This window comes from Gymnogyps californianus, chromosome 2 (assembly GCF_018139145.2).
Source record: "Gymnogyps californianus isolate 813 chromosome 2, ASM1813914v2, whole genome shotgun sequence".
In the NCBI taxonomy this organism is placed as follows: Eukaryota; Metazoa; Chordata; class Aves; order Accipitriformes; family Cathartidae; genus Gymnogyps; species Gymnogyps californianus.
The window spans coordinates 21,856,732-21,882,731 of record NC_059472.1 but is presented as its reverse complement, the minus strand read 5'-3'; the positions used below and the strand labels follow the sequence as shown (position 1 = coordinate 21,882,731).

The 26,000-nt window shown below is 35.1% G+C and overlaps 1 protein-coding gene across 39 annotated transcripts in view; it reads left to right on the top strand.

Annotated features, from left to right (window-relative positions):
- Positions 1 to 26,000, top strand: part of RIMS2 (regulating synaptic membrane exocytosis 2) — a 487,486-nt gene that overhangs the window by 286,943 nt on the left and 174,543 nt on the right. For 37 of the 39 annotated variants that reach the window (XM_050891125.1, XM_050891104.1, XM_050891114.1 and 34 more), the window contains 4 exons: positions 1,391 to 1,521; positions 4,350 to 4,521; positions 5,089 to 5,242; positions 20,612 to 20,680. In XM_050891125.1, the coding sequence (XP_050747082.1) occupies positions 1,391 to 1,521; positions 4,350 to 4,521; positions 5,089 to 5,242; positions 20,612 to 20,680 (526 nt within the window). Of the gene's footprint in view, positions 1 to 1,390; positions 1,522 to 4,349; positions 4,522 to 5,088; positions 5,243 to 13,250; positions 13,278 to 20,611; positions 20,681 to 26,000 lie in introns of all 39 variants that reach the window. The other 2 variants (XM_050891100.1, XM_050891101.1) reach the window with 1 other exon arrangement.

The window sequence follows — 26,000 nt, the reverse complement described above, 5'->3', positions numbered from 1 at the left end:
AACTGTTGGTACCAGGAACCTATAAAGTCAGTAGTAGGGCCAATGACATGATAATAGAGGACAGGTATTCTCCCCTTTTTAATATCTATTCAAACACTGCTGGTTGATAGCTACAGGAGTTGCAAGATCTAAAGTAATGGAGAAGGATGAAGTACATTGCCACCATTGACTGAGTTGGTGTGTCAGTGTAATCTCACTTACTGAAGTATTAGGAATGGCAGAAAGCTAAATCAGCCTCTTGTTGGTGGGTCAAAAGTCTTGAGAATTGCATCAAGACCCTTCCTTCTTTAAGTGACTGAAATGCTGAAGATGAGGAGTTATGACAGCAGATGGAGACCCTGTCTCTGAACTGATGTGAGATGGGCTCCACAGAAAGTGCATCTTCCCCTGCTTATGTTTACCTTAGCTAGGGTATATTCATGCCTAAAGGTATGCTGCTTGGTTAGGTGTGGAGTTGGGCATTATTCTCTTTGATTCCCTTAAGTTCAGGCAGGGTTAGTGTTTCCTTTAAATGTCCTAGTTTGCCCTCTGTCTCAGGTAAACTCCCCATGAAGATCCTCCTCTGTCAGCTGTAGTTAATGATACTGCAGTGGTACCACCATGTAATGACTCCCTGGCTATTTGGAAAGCTTTGTTTTGTCTTAACTGCACTATTTCCCCCTTCCACAGTGACTGCTTTAAAGTAGGTCTGTCATTTCCTTGAATAATGTATTTGCAGCTATAGTATTCAAACTGAAATAGCTAAATAGCAGCTTCTAATGACTGTAGTAAAAAAGGATAGCAGACCAAGTCTAAGACTGATTAATAATAATAATCTACAGATGAGTAATAGTAGTTTTTGCCTTGTTGTTGCTGAGTTGGACTGTGAAGAGGGTTGGACTAATGAGCCTCCCTCTCTTACAATTTCTGGAGGGCTTATATGATTTCAGCATGAGTCTCTGCATGTTGAAAAACATTTAGAGATTTGAAATATTTATGGTCTTATCCTGTAGTCTTTCCAGCACAACAGGACATGAAAAATTCATTCATTCATTGTGCATAAACTCCTTAGAAATGTATATATATGAATACCATACATCAGTAATGCAAGTAATACAATATCACTGCCAAGAGAGAATAATCCTAACCAAAGCACCATGTGAAAAACAATTAGTATGAAATAATGTACTTATTGTACAGGGTTTTTAAAAAAGAGTAACTCCTGGTACATAATGAAGCTATTATAGTATAAATTTATTTTTATGCTTTGTTATAAATACAAAGTAGAACATGATATTTTCTGTTTAAGTAATCAATATAAATAGAAGCTTATGAGCAAAAATAATTTTAAGGATTAATATGCTACTTTGTGGTAGAAATGAGTTCACTAATTAATATTTTCTCATTACAGATAAAACTGTGGTATGACAAGGTTGGTCATCAGTTAATAGTGACAATATTGGGAGCAAAGGATCTTCCTTCAAGGGAAGATGGGAGGCCAAGGAATCCTTATGTTAAAATTTACTTTCTTCCAGACAGAAGGTAGGATGAACACAAAGACAAGGAACATTTGAGTAAGAATAAGTCTGATACTCAGATGGCACGCACAGCTGAGTTTACTGGTCATACATATACGGAAAAATCTTACAATTTGGAGTTTCTTTGTTGAACATGCTATGTAACAGCAACGTGTCTTTGAACACTAAACACAAACTCACTTTCACTGGATATTTTATTAAATACCAAATAGAAAAGGAAAGGTAAACATACGTCACTGCATGGGGATCTGTTATTTGCAAAGAATGTTGTTAGTGTTTTATAATGCCCTTATTTCCTATGACAGTTATTCCTGTCTAGTGCAAAAAAAATGCTGGAAAGTTAGGTTCACAGATTTCTGGACTGATCAGTCCAGCAGTTTGGTTTGCCCCACCTTTACACAATAAAGCAGGAACAGGTTTGGCATCTGAAACCCATAGATTTCATATCACAGTATAAGTGAGTCAAGGCTGAAGGGGACTCAGTTGAGATTTCCCAGGTGCACCCTGAAAACTTCCCCTAAAGCACAGGCCTGATATTAATCTGGACTGGCATTATGTATACATTTAGGGAAAATTAAGCTGTGGTAGGGACCCTTATTCCTGAATAGCTCTTCATTTTTTAGTCCATGATTTTCTGCCATTTCAGCTTAGGTGGTGGGAGGAACAGCAAAGGCGATAATGTGTTCCCTAGTTGTTTTTTTTAATTGGTATTTCCTCAGATTGTGTCAGTAGGGAACATGTTTAGCTTTATTTTGTAGTGTATCAACCAAATAATGCAAAGATTTAACCTGACTCACTATATAAAAGATTGACCAGTGGATTGCTGAATCTGTAGAATAGGATGTAGCTTTACAGTTTATATGTTTACATCCTTTGTTTTTCCTAATAGCTAAACTGGGAAGATGCTAACTCTCTCCAGTACCGACTGACTTCAGCAGGAGTTAAAGCTATTCAGTATTTTGGAAGACACTGCTTTTCCACTTTCACTGTGTACCATATGTTGACAAGAAAATTTTCTATGACTGCATAATTTGCTGTATCATTGATGACAAAAAGTTTTTAGATGGATTGTCTTGGGCTCACCAATATTTGAACTGTTGGACTAGATTCTTAGTTTATTCAAATTGCTGTAGTGTGTTTGGAGATGCTGAAGCTGTGCTAAACTGAGGATCAGGTCTGCTTAAATTATCTTATCTGCTTTTTCAAGATTAATAAAGCTACCCAAAAGTCTGTGTTCAGACTGCTTCACAATGTAAGTTGTAATAACTAAAAATACATAGAAGGAAAATATTTAATTAAATACTTTCAAGTATACAGATACAAAAAGTTACATAACATTAAATTTTATTATGCTATACTGGTGTTTCCCATTTATCTGAAGTATTCAGAATGTTTTCTTTAATTATTATATGTGTTTTCTATCACTTATATAAGAATCAGCAATTTGTCTTATTGAATTGTGGTTTTTTTCTGACGTGTAAATTCATTTTCCTTTCCTTAGAAGTAAAAGCTAAGTAAGCAACAATATATTTCTTGTGTAGTAGAAGGAAACGTGCTAGAGGTAAAACACACGTAAATAAGTCAAGCATTTAATTAGATGAAGATACTGAACTCTCTTTGATTAAACAAATTTCATTGGAAAAGCTTGTCCAATGTAACTTATTTCAGTTCTCAAGGGTAAACAAATCTTTAGTATAACAGAAATAATTACATTATTTGTTTCAACAATGTGTCTAAAAATATTATTCCTTACTTAATATTTTGATCCAGCTTCTAAGTAATAGTTCAGAAATACAATAACTATATTTCAGTTGCAAGTATTAGCAAATGGACAGTATCTGCATTGCCATATTAAAAAATCCACTTAAATTAGTACCACAGCTGCATTATGCAGCAATCAGCAGGTTTAAAATTAAGCATTGTTATGAGAACTCTTGTCAGTATTCTCAGTAGAAGGAGCGTGGGTGTTTTCCAGCAACACTTGTTTCCATCAGAAAATATTAATTCTTTCAAGCAGAAATATTCTGCAAAACACATTGCTTTCAACAACACCCTGGAGCCAGAGCCAAGAGTTCCATGGTAGCCTTGCATGGAGACCTCACTGGGCTCCGAAACATAAGGCCAACTTTGTAGTGGAGACCCACCTTCAACCTGCGTGGTTCCTTGGGGTGACCCAAAGGATTTTGGGAGCTGTTTTGAGAACACTGTTCCTTCCAGTGTTGCTGGAAAAAGACATGTAACTCATTCTCAGGGCTTCTGGTTTCCCAGCTGTGGAGCCCTTAGTCAGGAAAACCCTGTGGAGAAGGCCCTGCACTGCCCGCAGCTCCCTGACCATTCCTCCATGTGGGCCGGCTGCTCCCTCCTGCTCTGCAGTTTAAGAGTCAGCCTCTGTAGGACTGGAAGCTTGAGTGAACCAGTTGGCTCATTTATCTGAAATGCAGATTTTTGCTATGCCCCATGTTGTCTGCATACGTGTTCTACTGTCAGACTGTGCCTCATGGAAATCCCATTTACAGAAGTATATTTTGCTTTATAAAATGCTGTTTCCAAAACAAACATTAAAACATTTCTGTTTTTCAGGGAACTTCTTAAAATTGGAATTGGCACATGAACTGGAAATCACCTAACTTTAGTTTTTAATAGAAGTTATGAATTATCCTCAATATATGTGCTGAACTTTGTTTTATCATAAAGGACTAATCATGACATAGATTATAGTCTCCATAATATTACAAAATGTACTGCTGATTTAAGATTTCCTACTTTCCATGATATACTTATTACAGTTTAATGGTCTTTTGAACATTTTTAATATTTAATTGTTTTTTTCAGTGATAAAAATAAAAGAAGAACAAAAACAGTAAAGAAAACATTGGAACCTAAGTGGAATCAGACATTCATTTATTCTCCAGTTCATCGGAGAGAGTTTAGAGAACGAATGTTAGAAATTACTCTTTGGGACCAAGCACGAGTTCGAGAGGAAGAAAGTGAATTTTTAGGAGAGGTATACAATTATTGGTAGTTACTATAGAAATACAGTTGCTCACATATTCATGTCTCGATAAAGTATTTCTGAAAAAATGATTAAATATAGCAAAGCAAAACTGTTTTAAATTGTTGTATTTGTCTTTATTTCATTTAGTAGTAAACAAATAGCGATCTTGCACTTATCACATAGTACTGATGTGAGATTCTTTATGTGTTTGTTCTGTTTTAGTAACAGCATGTACATGGTTTCTCAATTTCTTTTAGAATTGTTCATTAAAATCCATATTATCCGTAGTTGTATTTCACCAAAATGTTGGAATGTTGCTGACTAACTTCCTACAAGATATTTGAATACTGTAAAGGTTGTCATAAGGTAATAAAGGTTTTGTGAAAGATTTTTGGTATATTCAGTGTTGTAAAAGGCACAGAAACTCCTTTCATATTAAATGCAAGATTTAATAAAAATCTTCAAACAAAGTCCGTAACAATAAGAGAATAATAGAATAAAATTTATGAACATAGCTATTTTAAAATATTCTGTTATGTAATGATTTCCTACTTTTAATCATTTTTTATTTTTTAGATTCTTATTGAGTTAGAGACAGCATTACTAGATGATGAACCTCACTGGTACAAACTTCAAACGCATGATGTCTCTTCATTGCCACTTCCCCATCCCTCACCATATTTGCCACGCAGACAACTCCATGGTGAGAGTCCCACACGGAGGTTACAAAGTAGGTTGTTATTTTTACACACTGTGTATAGTTCATTTGAATTAATGTGTAAAGTATATTAAATTCTTGTAGATGGGAAGCTGACAGAATTTGTGTCTTCATTTGTAGCTGTTATGAATTAGGTCATTTGTGATTACTGATGAGAGTCTGACGTGCTACAAGTGGTAATATGGAACACTGTGCAGTATACCATTTTTTTCTTATGAGACTACCTAGTTCAGATCCTGAGCTTGAGCAAATTATCTTGGTCTTTTGCAATGTGCTGTTTTTATCTTGAAGTCCTATCTTCTACATTATGTTTATCATTTCACTGTTTAACCAAAAATGAATGTGCAGGACCTTTCTCTTTAGCTCATACTTCTTAAAAATAAAGTGACCTGTATATAACATTATATGTAGCTAAATTAATACCATGGCCTGTTGCCTTGTTTTGATACTATTTTACATGGTTACATTCACAAATGGAATTTCTCTTAAAATTCTATTCTGTAGAGTTTGGTATACTTGATCCACGGTAGTTTGATGTTATCAGTAGATATTTTGAAAATAGAGTATATACAATATGCTAATAAAAATAGATACATAAGAATAAGACAGTAAAGGGTGAAAATCTGTTTCCTTAATACTTTATTGTTTCTCTAGTTTAACTGTTCCGTACTGTCAGTGATTTAAAGCTATTAAGTTTATAAAATATCAGCTGACACTGATACAAAAAAACCCCAAAACCCAACGAGCCAAAAACTATTTCTAAGAACTGTTTGGGTTTTTTTGAGTCATTTTATGTGAGTGTGTGTGTGCATATGTTACACACAAACTCACAGAAATATATGCGTGTGTAGCCACGCAAACAAGCTTGGATATTTCATATATTCTATGTGGATTCTCTATTAAATAATCCCTTGTATATAAGTATTTCAAGTAGTTGACAGTTTTTGTGTCTGTGCCTGGATGACGAGAAGGATTAAAATGCTCCATATCATAATATTCTGAGGTAGATACATTAACAGGGAGTTACAGTGCATACCCTTCAAGCTGTAAGATTATACTTATCCACAAAAGGAGGAAAGAAATTATAGTTAACAGGTAAGGAGTTCTGTTTCAGTTCAGTTGTCTTCAGTCTCCTCAAGTACCATGACTGTTGTTTAAGTAAAGTTTTTAAATTATTTTCCTTCTATCTTTTCTGCCATCTTGTAACACATTTTAGGAAGTTAAATTTTCCATATAAAATTACTTTTACAGACCAGCTGGACATTTCAGTATCTGTTTGTATGTGAAGTTAGTGAAATTCTGGTTTTCAGGAAATATTCAGTCCTGCAAACAAACCCTGTTTGTTTATAGTAATTCCTGTCTGTGCAATAAATAACTGCCATGAAGAATGAATAAAACAGTAACTGCTTTATCTGGGAAAATATTGTAGTAATACTTGACTAAAGATCTGTTCAATGATACTGGCTCAAAATTTAAAAGTCAGTAATTTTTTTTTAATACTAACACTAACACTAATACTAATAGTGTGCTCAACTGAACAATCTTATATGCCTGTCTGGAAATGTAGAGGGAAGGACTTATCAAAACTTCTGGTTTGGTGAAACACTAAGATTTGGTGTAGAAGTCCTGCTTTTCAATGAAGATGATTTAGCCTGACTGTTCCCAGAGTGGTACTTTGACAACTTGAGGTCCTAGAAACTTCAGCCCAATAAGCAATGTCAGACATTCACTGTAATTGCTGGAGAATTCACATACTCCTACAATAAATTATGCTATTTTCATTCGTACTGAGATTGGGATCCCATAAAGAAGGATTTTGTCTAGTGTCCTGGGAATATATGCAGTTCTTGAATCCTTGTGTGTCATAAATAATTTTCAGTTTAAACAGATAGTTTTACATGTACAGAACAAGGTCTCTTGGAATTAAAATCCCTCCTTTTTGGGGACTGGGAAGGCATCCAAATGGAAATTTAGCATCTGGTCAGAGTTTTGCAATGGTAGAAGAATCCATTTAGCAGTTAAAAAATACAATTTTTTTTTTAATTGTTGTCAGACCTCTGAAATGGAAATAAAAGTATTTCTTGATGTCCAGAGAGGTGGTGGAATATCCTATTGGAGATATCCAGAACTCAATTGGACAAGACCATAAGCAATGCGATGAAGTTGGCAAAGCCTGAAACAGGCGTTGCACCAGATGGCCTCCAAAAAGCCCTTCCCAACCTAAACGTCATCACCAGGGGACTGGTGAAGGGCAGACCACACATCTTATGACTGTTTGCCTTCACTAAGTAAAATATTTATAAGATATTAATAACATATAGAAGTCTGGTCCTTTTACTTTTTTTTGGAGGTTTCAAAAGAGTATTAAGTTCAACTTAGTATCTTAGTTTCTTGTGTCTGAAGCTCTTTTTGTATCCTTCAATAACAACTCTTGTATATGATGAAACAGAAGATGTTATCCAGTGGCACATTACAACAATGTGAAAAAAATCTTCAGAATGAAGACAAGGCATGTCTAGCAAGTTTGTCTATCTTTTTCAAAGCACATCTTAGAACACTTACTCTGCTGCTACACAGTAGGCTGATTTCAATTTCTGGGGCTGCAAAATCTGAGCAGTTCAGTCCTCCCACCTTTTATTCATTTCTGTGATGCCTCTATGTATAGAATTAGTGAGTACAATATGAAGTACTTTATTGCATGCTCCCAAAAATTGTTAGTGTGAGAAATAACAAGAGAGAGATTTTGAATTGCAAGGTTGTGTGTTGTTTGTATAAATACACATCTACACATCTAAGCCTTCTTATCTTCATGACTGCCAGGTAGCTATAAATACATATATTTGAAGACAATAATACTTAAATGTTATTCTCTGAAGGTAGTTTAAAAGAACCACCTACACTTACCACTTACTTCTATTCTCTTTTTAATATCACTGAATTGTAGCGTTCCTGAAGAAGAGCAGACTGTCAGCCCTGAAGACTGAACTTCTATATTTACAGATAGCCAGTAGCAAAGTGCAAGCTTCCCACAGAGCTCCATATGCCATTTTTTTAGGGACCAGCTTTCAGAGACAGTAGCTTAGTTTCTACATGTATTTATCTCTCAATATCCTTGAGTGGGCATTATGTTGTAGTACAGACTGATCTAAGCCAGCTGTCCACCTTCTCTTGCCCAGGCCTCTGATCCATACAACCCATTAACTTCCTAGTGATGAAGGATCACTACCATGCTTTTTCCTTAGTATTTTTTGAAAGACATCTACTTAGAAACTGGAACTAATATAGAACGTAGGATTATGACTTACTAGTTCTTTCAGCTAATTATATTTCAGATTTTCATAAACTGACTGGTTTTTATCCAATGAGTATATTTTCAGCTTTTTCTTATGTGAAATGTGAGGTAATTAATAGGTCTATTTTACTTATTATGCTGAACTTTTGAAGAGAATTTTTAAAATGGCTTCATTTTCTCTAACATTTGACATAAAATCAGCCATACGTTAAGAATTCCAGACAGCATTAACTAGAATTACAGACAAACTGAAGTTCTTTTTATGTTGCCTATGAAAAGAGATCGTAAACAGAAAAATAAAGATTATTTTTAAAAAGATTTGGGAATTCCTGTTGTTGGTTAGGCCACAGTATTATTGTTCCATCTCACATTAGGTAAGAGGCTTACTACAGATTACATTGAAAACTGAATGTGGTTTGAATGGTGTGTTCATAGTTGTTAGGATCAGTGGGATGGAAGTTATTGTTAGCATTACTATTTATTGAGAACTGATACAGAAATCAAGCAAGGTTTACACCATGGGATTGCAAATCAAAGATTACTTCCTCTCCATGTAGCCCAGGATACAGAGATAACAGATATCAAACTGGATCTGAGACATTCTTATTCAATCTTTTACAGTTATGTCCATGTAATGTGTGCATTTGTGCAGTGTGAGCTGGTAGTGTTTAGTTGATAAAGAATACTGGGTTGTTGTGTATTCTGAAGAACAACAATTGTTTTTAGTTTTATACTGACTCTGAATTTGTTTTAGAAGCTGATTTTGTTTTACTTCAAGTATTTTAATAATTTCCTGATTACTTAGGATTAAAAAGTAACTGACACTAAGTAAGTCAGATTTTGCAGCTCTAAAACCAAGCTGTCTGAATTATTGATCTGCAGACCACAGAGAGTGGGTGTACAGTGTAGATAACAGCTAAATGCCCAAACAAGGGAAGAAATGTGAATATAACAGTAAAACCAGACATTTTCAGGTCCCTAGTTACAGCATAGGTATGTACAGCAGTGGAAGGAGAACTTTTAATTGCCATGACAATGTACAATATGGTTTGGGAAAGAAAAGTGTCATTTTGTATTTTGAGCATCCTCAGTAACGGAGAAGTCATAAATCTATGTGAGAGAAACTCGGCTGAAAACAAGGTCTAAGAGATTTTAGAAATAACAGTGTTTGGAAATCAACATATAGAAGTCCAAAGTGGTGGATCAAATTGTATTTTTTCAAGAAGTGAACACCAGAAAAATCAGTCAGGATCAAAATAATTGTAAATAAATAGACTGTGAAGTAGCTTTCTTTTAAAGTGAATTTGACTTTCATTACTTTTAGAATTAAAGTCATCGATGACTCCATTCACTGACTTTCATGATTCTTAAGGCATATAAAAAAAATCTGGACGGAGAGAAATTACAGTAATGTGTATTTAAACTGGGGGGACAAAAATGGAGTATAGTTATGGTCTACAAATTTCTGCATATAGTATGCAAAAAACTATATAAAACATTCCTTTTCTGAATTTTGTTTATTCATTCAGATGGGAATAAAAAATTCTATAATGCATAAGCAAGGTGTTTTGAATCACATAAAAAGTTTTTGTCATCTTCTTTTGTCAGCTTTGTACATTTTCCTGAGTCAGACTATGTTTTCTGGGGCAAGGCTGAGACTTTAACATGCTAAAAATTATTACACCTCACTAGAAAAAAACAAATTAATAGACTGAATTCACAAATAAAGGACCCAATTGTTTATTAATTTTTGAAAAACCTTTTTAGATGGACTTGTCATTGCTGGGTGCTGAGGTTTTTTTTTTTTAAAGTTCTGTGGCTGTACCATCAAATCAAAGATGAGTTGAATGTTGTAAGTCTTAATTCAAGCCTTCTCTTCCATTATTTAAATGTTAAATTTTTCAAGTCTATATTGTAGAACATTAAGAGATACACTTGGTAGTACCAAAACCATTAAAGTTTAATAATAATTAATTACAATGTGTCTGAAACATTACCCTGTGAAATCTGAGCACCTGCATTTCAAACCTCAGTCTTCCAATGAAAGCTATTGACTTCCTTGGAACTCTCTGGAGTCTCATTTTACTGCAGAATCAGGATCTTGCTGTCTCAGCAATTTCCTTTTAGTTTGTTGTGAATATGGTAAGTCAGTACGATAATTTTAAATCAATGTCACTGAATCTTACTGGAGGGAATTATAATAATGCTGTTCACTAGTGTGTAAGCGAGTTGTACTTAATGGAAACATGCATCAGTGACTTTTTTTCAAATTATAATATGGAGCATTTTATGGTCAGTGGCACAGACTATGAATGATGAATGTATTATAAGGATTTTACCCTAGAGAGCAAGAATAACACTTATTTTTCTCTTTCATGCTTCTTCCTTAATTTTTCTCTTTCTTTTATGGGGCACAGGCCTTGGGCATGTTATCTTTGTTTGCATGCATTGATGCTTTGTTCATAGAATATGGATATATATACCAGTATTGTATTTATTATACACCTATGATTTATTATATTTATCGTACATCTATGGTTTATTAAATACTTTAATTAAAAGGTATTTAACATGATACAGGGGTGTCTGAAAAGGCCTTAAACTATCAAAATATATTTCTTTTTCCTAGTAAAAAAACCTTAAGATATTAATTCTGTGTTGTTTGAAAATTTTAAAATAAACTTTATTAAATTGTAATTAAACTACAAAAATACTTAAAATCCTGTTTTGAAGCAGTTTAAGGGAATTTGATTATTTATAACATTGTTGCTCCCGTTACTTGATAGAATCATGTTATTAAACTACTCTTCTGTCTTGTAATGATGACAGAAAAGCAATGTTCTTTGTTGAAATAACTCGGTGGATAGGGTAGAGTAACCTTGCTAGGAAGCTGATAAATAGCAAGTCAGGTGACCTTTAAAAAGATTCTAAAAGATGTAGGTCCATACAGTCACTTCCTTTTCTGGCTAAAGGTAGTGTGTGGGGGTTTTTTTAATTGTTGAAGCATAATAAACTATCCTATAACAGTGTGATGGTTCTGATGAAGTTTTCAGATGGGTTTAATACTATTCTGACTTCTTCCTTTCTGTGTTGTAACCATACAGAAACAAACATGGCTTCCTTAGTCCTCACTCCCATTATAATCTCAGTATTTTTATATTCTTGTGCTCTTCAAGAAGCTCTACCCTTTTACAGATCTTTCCAGAAGTTAAATTCAGGAAGTCCGTCATTTCTAATTATATAAACAAATCCTAGTCTGTATTAATTGATTTTTTAAAAATTTTTATTTTTTTGGATGGTACTCTTGAACCTTTGGTGACTTTCTGATGTTGCTAGAGTAAACTAGAAAACTTCCCCATACTCCATTTTTCATAATTTTGTTGCCAAAGAAGAGTCAGTTTTTCATGAAATTCATAACTGGAAGAGATTAGTACCAAGGAATACAAATATTAGAGAAGTTATGCAGTAAAGCTCACATCTAAAAGTTAGCAAATGATGCTGGAAAAAAAAACCCTATTATTCACTTTGAAATTATATAGCCTAATGGAATTCCAGAGCTGGGCCGTAAAAATTAATTATATTTATCAAGAAACCCAATTTGAAAATATAGAGAGTTAGAAATTGTAAGTAATAGATAGTGATATGGTCTACATATTAAAATAGTTAGTACCTGGATGTCAGAAAAAGTGTGACTTGCTAGAAGGTACCTAGTCATCCAGTGAATTCTTAACAGCACTAGTTGGCAAGAAATTGAAATTTTCATTTTTCCTTTAACACTGTTGTGTCTTGTCATCTGAGGTGCATCAGTTACTCATGGACTGTCACTCTTTAATATTTAAGATGGGGTCTGTGAGCTATTCAACTATAAGGAATAAAAACATTCATAATGTCTTGCTAATGGCAAGATACTATTCATGTTATTCTGACTTCCTGGCTTCTTCGTATTACCTTACGGAAGTCACATTTACAAAGTCTGCAAACGCAAAGTAACAATTCACATTTCCATAATTGTCCCGACATTTGCATACTATTATATTGTCAAGTTTAGAAAAACTGATATGGTTGTATGGAAACCTAAAATACATAAACCAGCCAGACTTAAGTAATACAAACAATAAATCAGATATTGCAAGTATTTAACCATTGTGCTCGCATCAGGACTCTTAAATTCACTGGTAACAATGATATGTAGATAAGGTATTCATATCTGTACATATTTACCAAATCAAGACCTAGCTGGAGACAGAAGATTAACTGGAACATCACTTCTGAATCTGTTAAATTTAAAGTAGGATTCATAGCTACATCTCAGGAAAGTTCTGCTAATAACTTCCTGCTGAGGTGCCAACAGCAGCGTGCAGTAACTTTAAGGGTAGCAGCTTGTATTGTATGCCTAGTTGAATATACATTTTGCCCTTAAAAAGTTAAACACTTGCTTGTAGTAAATGTGCAGTTGTATTTCAGAATTGGAAATGACTGTAATAGCTCTACTAGTCCTCCATGACTACTGAGTATAAATGCTTATCCAGAAGTGATGGGCATTTTTGTGGTTTAATTTCTCCTAGCTGCTTGAGTTTTATTGTTTTGAATGAATGTGGCCTACAATATCAAATTCTTCAGTCTCCAGCAGCAATTATAATGAAGTTTAAGGTTCTAACCATCCCTGTTACATGTATTAATTCATGTATTTTTCCCTGACACTACTTCATTTCAATATTTGTTTTCCAGATAAAGGCTTATATTCATATAATTCAGGTAAATTTTCAGCATGCCAGAAATGCTTATTGCTTTCATATACATGCAAAATTTAATTTGATATTTTATTGGTGTGCTTTTGCTACCTATTGTGCAGATGCTAAATTGCTTAAATGTTCCTTGGCTTTTCTTGTCTGCTTTTCAGTCATAGGTCTTTTGTTGGCTTTCTTTCTCTATTCTTAACATCTCAGTATTGATATTGGAGCAGTATTGTAACACTATACTTGCTTTGCCTGCCTTTATTTTAGGTAGAGCTTTGGTAGGTAAACTGTAGTGAGCTTCATTAACTATACTAGGAAAATGCTATTTTGCGTAATCTGTATTAAAAGGAACACTGTTGTATTACAGCTGTTTGAGAACTAGTGTAAGTATTTTTAGAATACAGATATGGGGTAAGTGAAGTACTGGCAAAACCAGTATTTATAGTGATACATATTTTTACAGTTTCGTATTGATTTAAGTCCCCAGTTACAAATCCAGTTGCTATATCTGAGAAGTTTGCCTTAATTAAATATAAATAAATTAATAATGTACAGTTTTTACAAGCTTAAGTTTTGTAGTGTATTTCATGTGGGACTTTTTGCAGTTCCTGCAGTTTTAATTATGGGAATCTCTTTGAGAATTGGTTCATCTAATTATCTTTTATCTACGTTTAAAAAATGAAACACACATTGTTAAGAAAATAGATCCAATACCGTGGTGGAGAGAAACAAAAACCCCACAGGATGTTTCTTGAGAATAGTACTAATAAAACCCAGTTTCCATTACATCTGCCTTTAATCTCCCATGTTTCTTCTATTCCATTCTCTCCTGAAATAATCCCACATTCTTCTCATGTTTTACAATATCTTCACATGGAAAGAGACCATGTTTGCTGTGGCGACTGTGGACTTGTGCACATGTGGATTAGCCACAAATTTTAGCTAGATAAGGTTTCTTTTTCATTAAGGGGTTCTGATTTGTATCTCTCTCTTCTACCCAGCAACCATTTTCAAAGATCTGTAGGAACTTAATTGAATTTGGTATTTATACCCCTCTGTCAATATAGATGAAATTGGTCAAAAACTTAAAAAAAACACTATTATGTGCAGGAGGATAAAGTGACAGAGTGACATGGAGACAGCAGGACTGCATGAGAAATTAGCTCACACTAAGAACCCTCAGGCACAGACTGGATGAATAGGAGAGCAAATTCTTAAGACAGTTGTTGTGAGACTGATTTTAGGGTTGCTTATATGTCAGCTTTGAACACAGAACAATTACAGGCAATGCTAAGTTACTTTAAGTGGTTGTGAAGGCCTTCTGTGAGCTCCAGGGAAGAAGCTCATAAGCATGCTTCGCTACCCTTTGTTCCCCCAAGGAGTCCACAAAACCTTGTAAAAGCTTCCTGCATTGTAAGGGGCAGGATCCCCAGCTCAGGAGCTCGGTCTGCTTTCTTTTTCCTTTTTTTTTTTTTCCCCACAAGAAAACCACAGAATTCCTGAGCCATAAATCTGGCACTTCCTTCTGCATTTAAGCTGACTCACCTTAATTTTATTTCTTATTCTATCCCCTGTCCTAGTCTGTTCTGATAACTATATTAGTTGGTCATACAGGCTTTAGCAGAGTTTTGAACCTCATGTGTTGGTCTTCTCTTGAGGCCTATATCAGAAATATTGATGGGCAATATATGAAGCACAGAAGGTGCTTATATCTTGCATTGTTCCCCCTGTATATTAATAACAGAGTGGAGTACAGCTCTGTGCCGACTTCAATTGTCATGTAGAAGTCAGAAGATCTTTCAGAACACTCCACGGATTTTGGTTGCTTTGCAAGAAAACATTTATGGTTGCATATTGTTTCATTCATTTGGAAGAGTTCCAGTTATTTAGAATGTTGTTATGGAGAGAAATGTGATTCTGTCAAAGTAGAATAGAATAGAATAGAATAGAATAGAATAGAATAGAATCGTTCAGTTGGAAGGGACCTACAATGTTAATCTAGTCCAACCGCCTGACCAATTCAGGGCTGACCAAAAGTTAAAGCATGTTATTGAATGCATTGTCCAAATGCCTCTTAAACACTGACAGGCATGGGACATCCAAAGAAGACTCTCTAAAAATTTCTTCAATGGTTTCCATATTATTTTTATTCAGAAGTTGTTAAAGCTTTCCATGGCCACCAACACTGCAGCCCATGAAAAGTTAACAAAAAAATAAGTATTTTATTCATAAAATGGAATAAAACACCTCACCTTTTTCTTCACATTATTGCTAGGCAAGAAGATGAAAAATTGAAAGGTTTTTATACTAAGAAGCTACCATATTTTAAATTCTTTTTCTGCCTAATAGAAAGTAAAAATGTAAACAGGAAAAATAGTAAAATAGTAAAAATTTAAATAGAAAGTGCTTTTCAAATGGAAATTGAAAATAATGGCCCTAATGGTTTTTAGGTGGTGGGGTTTTTCCCCAATCCTGCAATGAAAGCTACGGTGCAAGTGCTGTAAACTTGCAGTTCTAGTGTGTACATGCTCTTGCAGAGTTGTTGTGCTGGGTGGAATGGTAGCTTGTGCAGCAGTGGTAGCGAAGGAGTAGGTAGGTGCATGAGGGAAGGAGGATGCTGAGGGTTATCAAGTTCTGATGGGGAGGTTCTCCACTGTCCCCAAGGTAAGCTGTCCCTGGAAAACAGTTTTATTTATAGTTTAAGGTTATTAAACCAAAATCTGCTAAAGTGATTAAGAATATATCTTTTGATTTCACTGGGGTTGGGTTTTTGCTGAATGAAGGCATTTTTTATGTGGCTTACACTAGCTAATCATACAGCATGGGGTCTATTTTGCCTCCAGTCTGTAACTGTAATAACCATTAATCCTGGTGGAAGGCATTCAAAAGTCTGTATTTACCATCTGTTACCACCCGGTTATCAGACAAAATGGTAATAATATCCCTAAGAATGTTTCATTAATAAGCTATATTCCAGTGCAATGGCAGTGAGACTTAATTAATGCCATTCCTCATGTTTAAAATCCATCAAAGAAAAAGTTAATTATATGCAAACCATTAGCACCAATGCGTTTATTTGATGCACTCGGTGTCCCAGGTGTTACATGCTTAAACTTTTTACTGAATTTTGAATTTATGTTAGAGTGGAATTAATCTTCTTGCTCTTGAAATAAGTACCATATTTTATAACATATTTGTCAAACACTTTAAGATATTCATTAAAATACTAAATAACAGTTTCATTAGCAATATTCATTTGGAGTAATTTGTGAGAGGCTTCATTGTCACACTTCCCAGATAAATTATGAATTGTTCTGTCTCTGTTTTATGATCAGTGGTTCAAATTACTTAGATAATGAAGCGGTATTTTGAAAAGACGTGGCTAAGGTGGGACTGAAGCCTAAATCTTCAAATTTACATTGTCAATAGGTTAAAAACAAAATTACCGTCTAAAATTAATATATAGCAGATGAAATTACTCCTGCAAAAATTATAAGAAATATTAAACTAAACTGCCAGCAATTATACTGGTATTTCGAATACTCAGTTCGATAAAGGATTTTGACCTGTGCACTTTCTAGTTTGTTCCATTTCTGAAGTTAATGGAAGACATTTTAAATAAGTATAATCTGATTCCTTTGCAGAAGTTACATGTTCCAGGCAGTACTTCTTGACATTATGTATTTAATTGACATGCTTTCCTTCCTCTGTCCTTCCTGAAAACATAGATTTCCAAAGATAAAACCAAATAATTAATTCTGGTTTAAATTTTTTCTGACTTCTTAACCAGCATTTAGATTTACATTTATAAGTGAATGTGAATTATCACTTAAACATTATTATTTTTCAGTTGGTTTAAGTCTGTTAGTAGTTAGAGTTGGCTTAAGGTAGCCTCTGCTTGACGAGATAGAATAGATGATCTGATCTGAATGAGCTTCACATCTCGTCTTACAGATAAACTTTTCTTACTTAAGGGATGTCAGCTATTACAAGAGACTCTCCTCTTTGCAGTAACAAAGGCAGTTGGAGAAAGCCCTGAAATCTGATTCTTCCCTTGACTCGACTGTACTCCCATCCTTAGGGCAGGTCTCAGTCCTGGCCTGTTCACTTTCCCCATGCCCCACCTCTTCCCTGCAGCTTAGATGGGAGTGAAGACAGAGGTGTGTATATAAAAAGAGAAAAACCTCTCTAGGTCCTGGAAGGTGATTTGGAGTTGAGGTATTAGGATATTCTGGAAAAGGTGGATGTGGTTTGAGGGGACAGAGGGAGAGACCCCTGTCTTTTACACCTGTGGTCCACTGAACCTTCTTAGTCTCTCTTTTCTGCCAGATGTATCCTGTGACTACTGCAACGTATAATTTTAGCTATGCAGCTGGGAAGTCTAGAGCCCACTGTGACAACAGCTGGCTATTTTCATCCTCAAAGATGCAAATCTTTTCTCCAGAATACAGAATATAATATTCTAAAAATAGGTTAAAGCAGATGTACTTCGCTGTAAATATAAACATAAATAAAAAGCAACCTCAGTTGTAATTAATTAGATTCATTCATAAGGACGAATTAGATGATGAGTATATGACATTCATTCAAATCATAGTTGATTCAGCCCTCTTACGTATTTCATGATATAAACCTTTCCAAGCATCCATGTGGTGAGCATCAGCAAACTGTTCAATTGCCCTCATCTTCCCACTCCACAATCCTCTCTCTCTGATAGAGCCTGAGCGATGTTATTGGCATCTCTGCACAGCAGCCACAGTCCCGCTGCCAGATCAGTACCAGGGTTACCAGAGGCCAGAATCGCACTGCTCTGCACTCCCTTTGGGGGCTTCTGCCTTTTAGATCCCAGCCAAATCCCAGCCAAACTAGTAGGGCTCTCTTGCTTAGTGTTTGGTCACAAATATTGTCCTTATTTAATGACATAGTTTTGCATTAGTGGTTAAGGAGAATGGACACTACTTCTTGCATGCTGGCATGTGTATCACCACACCAGTAGAAAGCTCTGCTGAAAATGACAGCACGAACAGCATCACAGGAGGAATGTGATGCTCTTTCTTTGGGAAGCAAGAGAGATTTTCATTGGGCCTCTGTGATACTACAGTTAAGAAAATAATCAGATTGAATATTGTCCTTGTCAGACTTAATTGCTTTTAGAAACCCTGATTCTCAGAAAGTCCATTAGGAGGCTGAAAACTTTTCCTTCACTCCTGCCCTCATCTTCTAGATTTTCTCGAGTGCTAATTGTGATCACTTGCTTGCTATTTCTTGTTTTAGAGAAAGACTTTACTTCTTGTTATTTCTTAAATTCAAAGACATCTTTCCCCCTCCCCATTGTAGCATGGCTATTTCTAAACTTTTATAATAGATTGAACTAATAATTCTACCATGTAAGAATTGCAGGGCATAGGAAACCAAAGCATGGCTTTCCTTGTAGTAATTTTGATTTCCTATTCATAAGGAAATCCCCAACCTTTACTGCAATTAAATAACAATAATTAACATTGCTTTACTGGAATTGCATAGTGTAATGGCAGGGTAGATTGTTTTCTAAGAATTAACACATATCGCATTTATACCATTTTCTAGTTGAATAATTTTTAACAGAGCAATTTTTATCCCAAAAGAAATAATCTGCAGTCTAGTTTATAAATTCATACACCCACATCTCGATTGCTGCAATCACTTCTGACTTGTCATAAAAGGCACAGAAGAACTAGAAGATGTACAAACAAATACAGCAGGAACAATCAGAAATACAGAACAGTTTGCATGTGCAAAGGAACTAAACAATGATATTTCAGCTCAAAAAATGAGAGGACTGTGGGAGAATACAGAATCCTGATTCATATTTCTCAGAATACAAAAGCTTGGAGGGCATTGTCTGAAATAATGTAATAGAAATAAAACAGATGGAAGTCTATTTCACGCAATGCAAAATTAAACTGCAGAACTTACTGACATAGCATATTATAAAGGCCAAGAGAATACTGTGACTCAAGAAGAAATTATATGAATTTGTGGAGAAAGGGTTGATTAATGACTTACTGTAAACAGGATGGCTCAGGAGAAGTCTCAGTTGCCAGGACCCCTGCCTGCTGAACTCTAGAAGGGTGCAACACAGAAAACTTTTTCCATACAGATCTTGTAAGCACGCTCTTTTTGCTAAAGAAGGACCTTCCCCTGTCCCCTGGTAGGTAGACAGATGTTAGACAGTCTGACAAATGACAACAGTTCTTATGATTCAAATAATTTCTAAAATTTCTTTAAATTTAAAACTTTATTTTTGTCAAAAATCCTCTCAGCACTTGTTCTCTCAGTTTTCTGTTGGGAAAGGAGGGTAGGGATCCTTCTGTGCCAGTAACCTGGATAGAACATTAATCCTGCTTTGTCCTGGGCTTCTTTAGATTTACTCCTGGTTTTTACTGGTATTTGTGTGTGTGTGTTTTTCAGAATAAATCATCCTGTGGTAGGAATAAAAAAAATCTTGCACATGATTGAAGGTTTGGTGACAATTAGATTAAAGCTTCTACCTTCTAGTTACCTATTTTTAGATGGCCAGAGAATTAGAACAGACACACCATCTTGCTGAAGAACAGGGATTTTCACATTTAAAACAAGAAAATGAATAATTATCATTCACATGCCAGTGCTTAATCCTGATGTCAGCAATCAAATGCTGTTTAAGAGATGCCACAGAAGACAGAAGTAAAATTAAGCTAAACACAAACTGACATATATATTTGTCCTACGTGACCTACATTTTGGCTCTAATTGTGGATGTGGAATCTGCTTTTGCCAACTAAGCTCTAGCTATTTTGACAGGTGTACTCTTATAGAGCATTTAATAGTTTGCTTCCTCTAAAGTATCACAGAGAGATTTTGTTTTTCAGGACACACTATATGTGTGAAGCTGCCTGTTCTCCTGATAATGCTTACTAATACCCTAAATAATCCATTTAATATTATTGCTATTATTAATTTTTCTGGTATTCAAAGACTTTGGGGAGGGATGGTGCCTTGTATATGAAAACCTGGAAGATGAACAGTGTGATGCCAGTTTCTATACGGAATGAATACATACAGATACGAAGTATATGAAAATATTTCATAAAAGCAATGTTGTGGAGCTGTATTTCAGCATTTCATTGTATATTACATTAAACATTTAGCTGAAAATAGTTGATACACTAATACCTTTGCAATAGTACAACATTAATAATTTCCCTTAGATGCTTATATTAATGCTTCATTGTCTAGTATGAAATCCTTACATTTGCTTATGTATTGGCTGAGGATAGTTTTAATTTACAGGAAGACAAATGATACATTTCTGATTTTATTTTTTTTTGGCAGGGTCCAAAAGAATCAGCGACAGTGAAGTCTCTGATTATGACTGTGATGATGGAATTGGTGTTGTTTCAGGTATTACTGTCTAAATTTACTCTTCTATGTTCAGTAGAAATCTTTCTTATTTATAATTTATTATTATGAAATTTATAATGTTTTTCTGGTGAAAAATAAGTGGAACCTAAGTGTGTATTTTTCCAACAGACACAAAATAAGTATTATGGGTAATGCATATTTAACCACAAAAATTACCAACAGAGGGAAAAAAATCAATGCGTGAATTTCCTTGTTGCTTTTATAAAATGATAAAAATAGCACAAAAGTGTTTTTTTATTAAATGTGAAGAAGTGTTTATTTGATCTTTTTTGACAGACATTTGGGTTTGATATATCCTTTAAAACTTCATGGTGGAATAATAACACTGCCAAAGGTCTGAAACCTGAACATTTAAGGCAGGATGTGAGATATCTTAACAGATAATCTGTTTTACTAAGAAGTATTGGAATTGGGAGTTTAATGAGTATTTGAGATAAAAGTTGTCATGTGAAAGAGTATTTCTCCTTCTCTTCTAAGAGAAAAGATAATACTGCAATCATAGCCAAAAACAATAAAATCAGAGAATCATATGCTTTTACTGACTACAGCAGAGAATATATTTAGGATGCAGCCATGCCACCTTTAAACCAGTACTGATAGCTACTGGTACCAGCACAGAGTAGACTGCACAGCTCAGTGTGTACTCCGTTACCCTACCGCTCTACTGAGATTTTTAACCCACTCAGAGTAGTCTGTGTTACACAGTTTCTGGTTCCCTTGGGTCAGGTCTAGCTAAAGTGTACATATACAGTGATTTGTGTACCTTACTCAGCAAAGGTGGAGCCGTATATGCTGCCTGGTCTATGCAGCAGCTGTAAGGCAGTGATCAGCTGGTCAGTCAAAACGCGTTCCTTCCACGCAGCCGCCCATCAGCATATGTGCAGCTTTTACACCAGGTATAGTACATGCTGCTGTGTCCTGGTTTCAGCTGGGATAGAATTAATTTTCTTCTTAGTAGCTAGTACTGTGCTGTGTTTTGGGTTTAGTGTGAGAATAATGTTGATAACACGCTGATGTTTTAGTTGTTGCTAAGTAGCGCTTATCTTAAGCCAAGGACTTTTCAGTTTCCCATGCTCTGCCAGCAAGCAGGTGTGCAAGAAGCTGGGAGGGAGCACAGCCGGGGCAGCTGACCTGAACTAGCCAAAGGGGTATTCCATACCATAGAACGCTGTGCCCAGTATATAAACAGGGGGGAGTTGGCTGGGAGGGGCAGATTGCTGCTTGGGCATCGGTCAGCGGGTGGTGAGCAATTGCATTGTGCATCACTGTTTTTTTTTTCTTTTTTCCCCCTCTTCTTTTTTTGTTATATTCCTTTTCATTACTATTACTATTATTATTATTATTACATTTCATCATTATTATTGTTAGTATTATATTTTACTTTAGTTATTAAGCTGTTCTTATCTCAACCCATGAGTTTTACCTTCTTTCCCAATTCTCCTCCCCATCCCACGGGGAGCTGGGGGGGAGAGAAGGAGCAGCTGCGTGGTACTTGGCTGCTGGCTGGGGTTAAACCACGACATGCTGGCAGGCTAAGGAAGGGTATATAGGAAACAGGAGTCAGAGTAACACAGCTGGGCATGGGGATAGAGGAAAAAAACAAGGTAAAAAAGACAATCCTGGATATTGCAAGATGGGGTACAGCCAAGTATTGATAAATCCAAGCATTTAGTGAGCTACCTAATTACTTGACTTTGCACAGTCCTGTTTTAACTGTTACCAGTCTGAGCTTGGATGCATGTCTGTGTTTTCTACATAGTCATCCCTGTATTTCCAGATATTTCATGGTTATCTCATAGACTTTGCTTAATTTTTGACCCTGCTATATTGCTGTTCCCTTGCATAGGTCTTGTGGTGGCTGGGAAAATGGATTTTTTTTATTAAACAGCATGTAAATTTTGTCAAGAAGTGCTTTTTTTAACTAACATACTGTACAGACTTTGTAGTACGTACAGGGCAGGTCATATTGTTAGCATGTTTATTGGCTGTGGTTCATTGTAGGTCTCTTACTAGAATATCTAGAAAGCAGACATTTTAAGCACAAGTTGTCCTTGTTCATGTTGAAACAATCTAACCTTGCAGATATTCCACAGTAAAACTTATTCTATCGTAACAGAATATTTTTTATCTTTTCTGCATAAACATTCAGATGTTTGTTAACCTCTGCTCAAAAGTTTTGCTCTACTCAAATGTTCCAGCAATTTTACCAGAGACTGAATGAACGCTGTGGATGCAAGACCACTGAATTTTCTATCTTCTTTAAATCATTTATCTTCAAACAGCAATAGGCTCAGTTTTCAGATTATTACCTTAATTAGAAAGATATTTCTGAAAACTTAGGGCATTTTTATATTCCCACTCCCCTGTTTGCTTTACTACAGTCAGAAGACAGGAAGGATATGTAGCCAGGGTGGTGCGAAGTATTAGAATCAGAGAGGCAGTGATCCTCAGAAGTCCCTTGTTCCTACTTACTGTACTTTCAGTCTTAGGTTGGTTAGCTTTCTGTATGTGCTTAGGAGTCACTAAGGCTTTCAGATTGCCTGTCCTTCCAAAGGGAAGGACTTTCATATTCCTGTTGGTCAGTTAAATTAGAAATGTATCAATCTAACTTTGGAGTTTAATAATAAAGGGAGGAAAAAAGAGGGTTTGATCGATATATGTCTAGAGTGCCCAGTATGGCGCCATTTTGAAATGGAAATCTTTGTATTGTCCTGGAAAAAGGTACTGAGTTTTGCAGAAGTTTTACCAGGTGCTTAAACATCAGCAGGATTCTTGTGAAACACCTGGATTTACAATTTTATGATTTCATATCTCCTCTTTTGACAACTTGTAAAATTATGGTCTTTACAGTTCAGTGGATGAGTCTACTTCCCTTACCTGAGTTTTTGATGTACCTTTAGTTCCTTTAGGATCTTTTAGCTTTTGGATTTCTGCTGACAATTCTACACCTTAGTTGCATTTTAAATCAGACTGGCTGTGTGGGTGGGAAAGTTTGATGTTCTTTTAGTTCTGAAATATTTATTTATTGCCTTTCTGTTTTGTGCTGCTGTCACTATATTTGCAAGTCTTTTGATTTATCCTTGTCTTGTCTTATCATCCACATCCATCTCTCATTTAAGGTTCTTCTATTCATTTGCAGACTTATCACAATCTTGGTTTAAATATATGCCTTCTTTGCATGAAGCCATTTGTCTCTCTCTGTTTTCTTTCTTTCTTACTTATCCCAGTTCTTTCATTTTGTATTTTCAGGTTTTATTTAACATGACACTTCACTCTTTTTCTTTCTGCCTTATAAATACTGTATCACATCAAGTATGTTTGCTGACATCTGTTGGGTACTCTCAGTGATCCTTTCCATGAAATTAACGCTTATTCACAGTATTGGACCTGCGAACTAAACTCCAGAAACCTTTAAGAAGAGCAAGAATTCTCTTTTGGTTCCTCTTTAATTAACTTTTATTCAAAACAGTGGACTAGATGACCTTTAAAGGTCTCTTCCAACCCAAACCATTCTATGATTCTGTGATTCTGTGATTCTATGATTCTATGAAATCCATGGACCTTCCTTGATGTCATTATGTATTTATTTATAGTTCATTGAAATATATATGCTGTCTCGCTTTGCCATGTTCCTGATCAAAGCTGAGATTTTCTCTTTCTCCACAACACCTTTTTATATAGTTTCTCTGGTATTGGTCCCATAAAGTCAATTGACTTCATCTTTGGATAAGCTGGTGATAGGTAGAAATCCAACAATGGAAGATCTTTCTTAATGTACATCTGTAAGCAAGATTCTGTTAGACCATATTTGCTGAAACAGAGGGACTTTATAGGCTACAGTTCCTTGCATCATCATCTATTTTTAATATATCTGCAGTTGCTGTTTGTCACTGCTGTGGTGCTTCTGATCCACTGGTTTGATTTCCTGATGATAAAATGCTTAAATTATGTCTATTTCCCATACTATTCTTTTCTTTAACTTTTACAAAAAGTTCAAACATCTCTTGGAAAAATTATTCATAAAAAGTATCACTGCTGGTGGCTTGGATCTCATCCTTCTTAGACAAACTTAATAAACTTTAGTCTTATAAAAGAGAGTGTTGTTTCTGTCAACAGGAAAGGCTTTTAAGAAAATAATGATAAACCAATTGAAAAACTTCAATGTATTTTTTTTTTCTGGCTATATGTGCATTCTGTGCCAGCTACTGTCAGAAAGGGTTATAACATATTATGTATTTAAACAAGTATGCAAAAGTAATTTTTGACAAGATTTTAAAATAGGTCTCTTCATATGCATTCATTTCATCTTGGGATCAAAAACACTAGAACAGAATATTATATCTCATCTCTGCTGGATTTAATCTTAGCACAAGATAGCAGAAGGAGAGGCACTGGCAGTTCTGCTTTTGTCTTTTAGATTGCTTGTACATAGCCTTCAAACCATTTAAAGCATTCATTTTGCTGTCCTGAACAATAAACTTTGGCCCTCATAAAGTTGTCTGTCATCAGCAATTCTGTGTGGGAGCGCATCAGCATCTTCACATGCCCCTTAGAATGCTCTTACATGCACATTCATAAAAGCAATACAGTATTTTTATATTGACTTTAGAAAAATTCCAGAGCACTTTACAAAACACCATTTAAATTATCATAATACTAAATACAATTCAATGAAAAGCAGGGTGGGTTTTTTTTTTTCTTTCTATTGACCAAAGTTGAATGGGCATTACAGTTAATGAAGTTCAATGAATATGGACTATAATTTCTAAATAGTTTTCTTCCCAGATACTTCCTCATAGTGTATGTTCAATCTGCTGTAACCTACTGAGTACAAGTTACCTGCTGAGTCTGACTTTATGAACAGACATGTATTGTCAAGACCATTTAATCATAAAAAGTCGCACTTATCATTGTTGTAAGACTTAAATATTAAGTGAGATATTAATGTTTAAAATTCAGTTCTACACCAATATCTCATCTGCACTACAACATTTTATGAAACACTTGTAATCTGAGATATGTGTCAACAGATGAATCCTGGAAGAATGTAAGGCAGTGAATTCTGCATAAACTGCATTGCAAGTCTCTGTAGAGAAGAGCTTTTCCAAGTAAAAGAATGCAGTCTCCAGCCTTGAGAAGAAAAACATTTATAGTGATAAGTTTTTCCTATTACGCAAAAGATAGCAAGATGTTTCAGGAGCAAATAAGAACATAAATAAGATATTTATTCAGAGGATAGTTAGAGCCAAGTAGATTAGAAAAAATAGTAACAACAAGTAAAGAAATTCTTATTGAACTT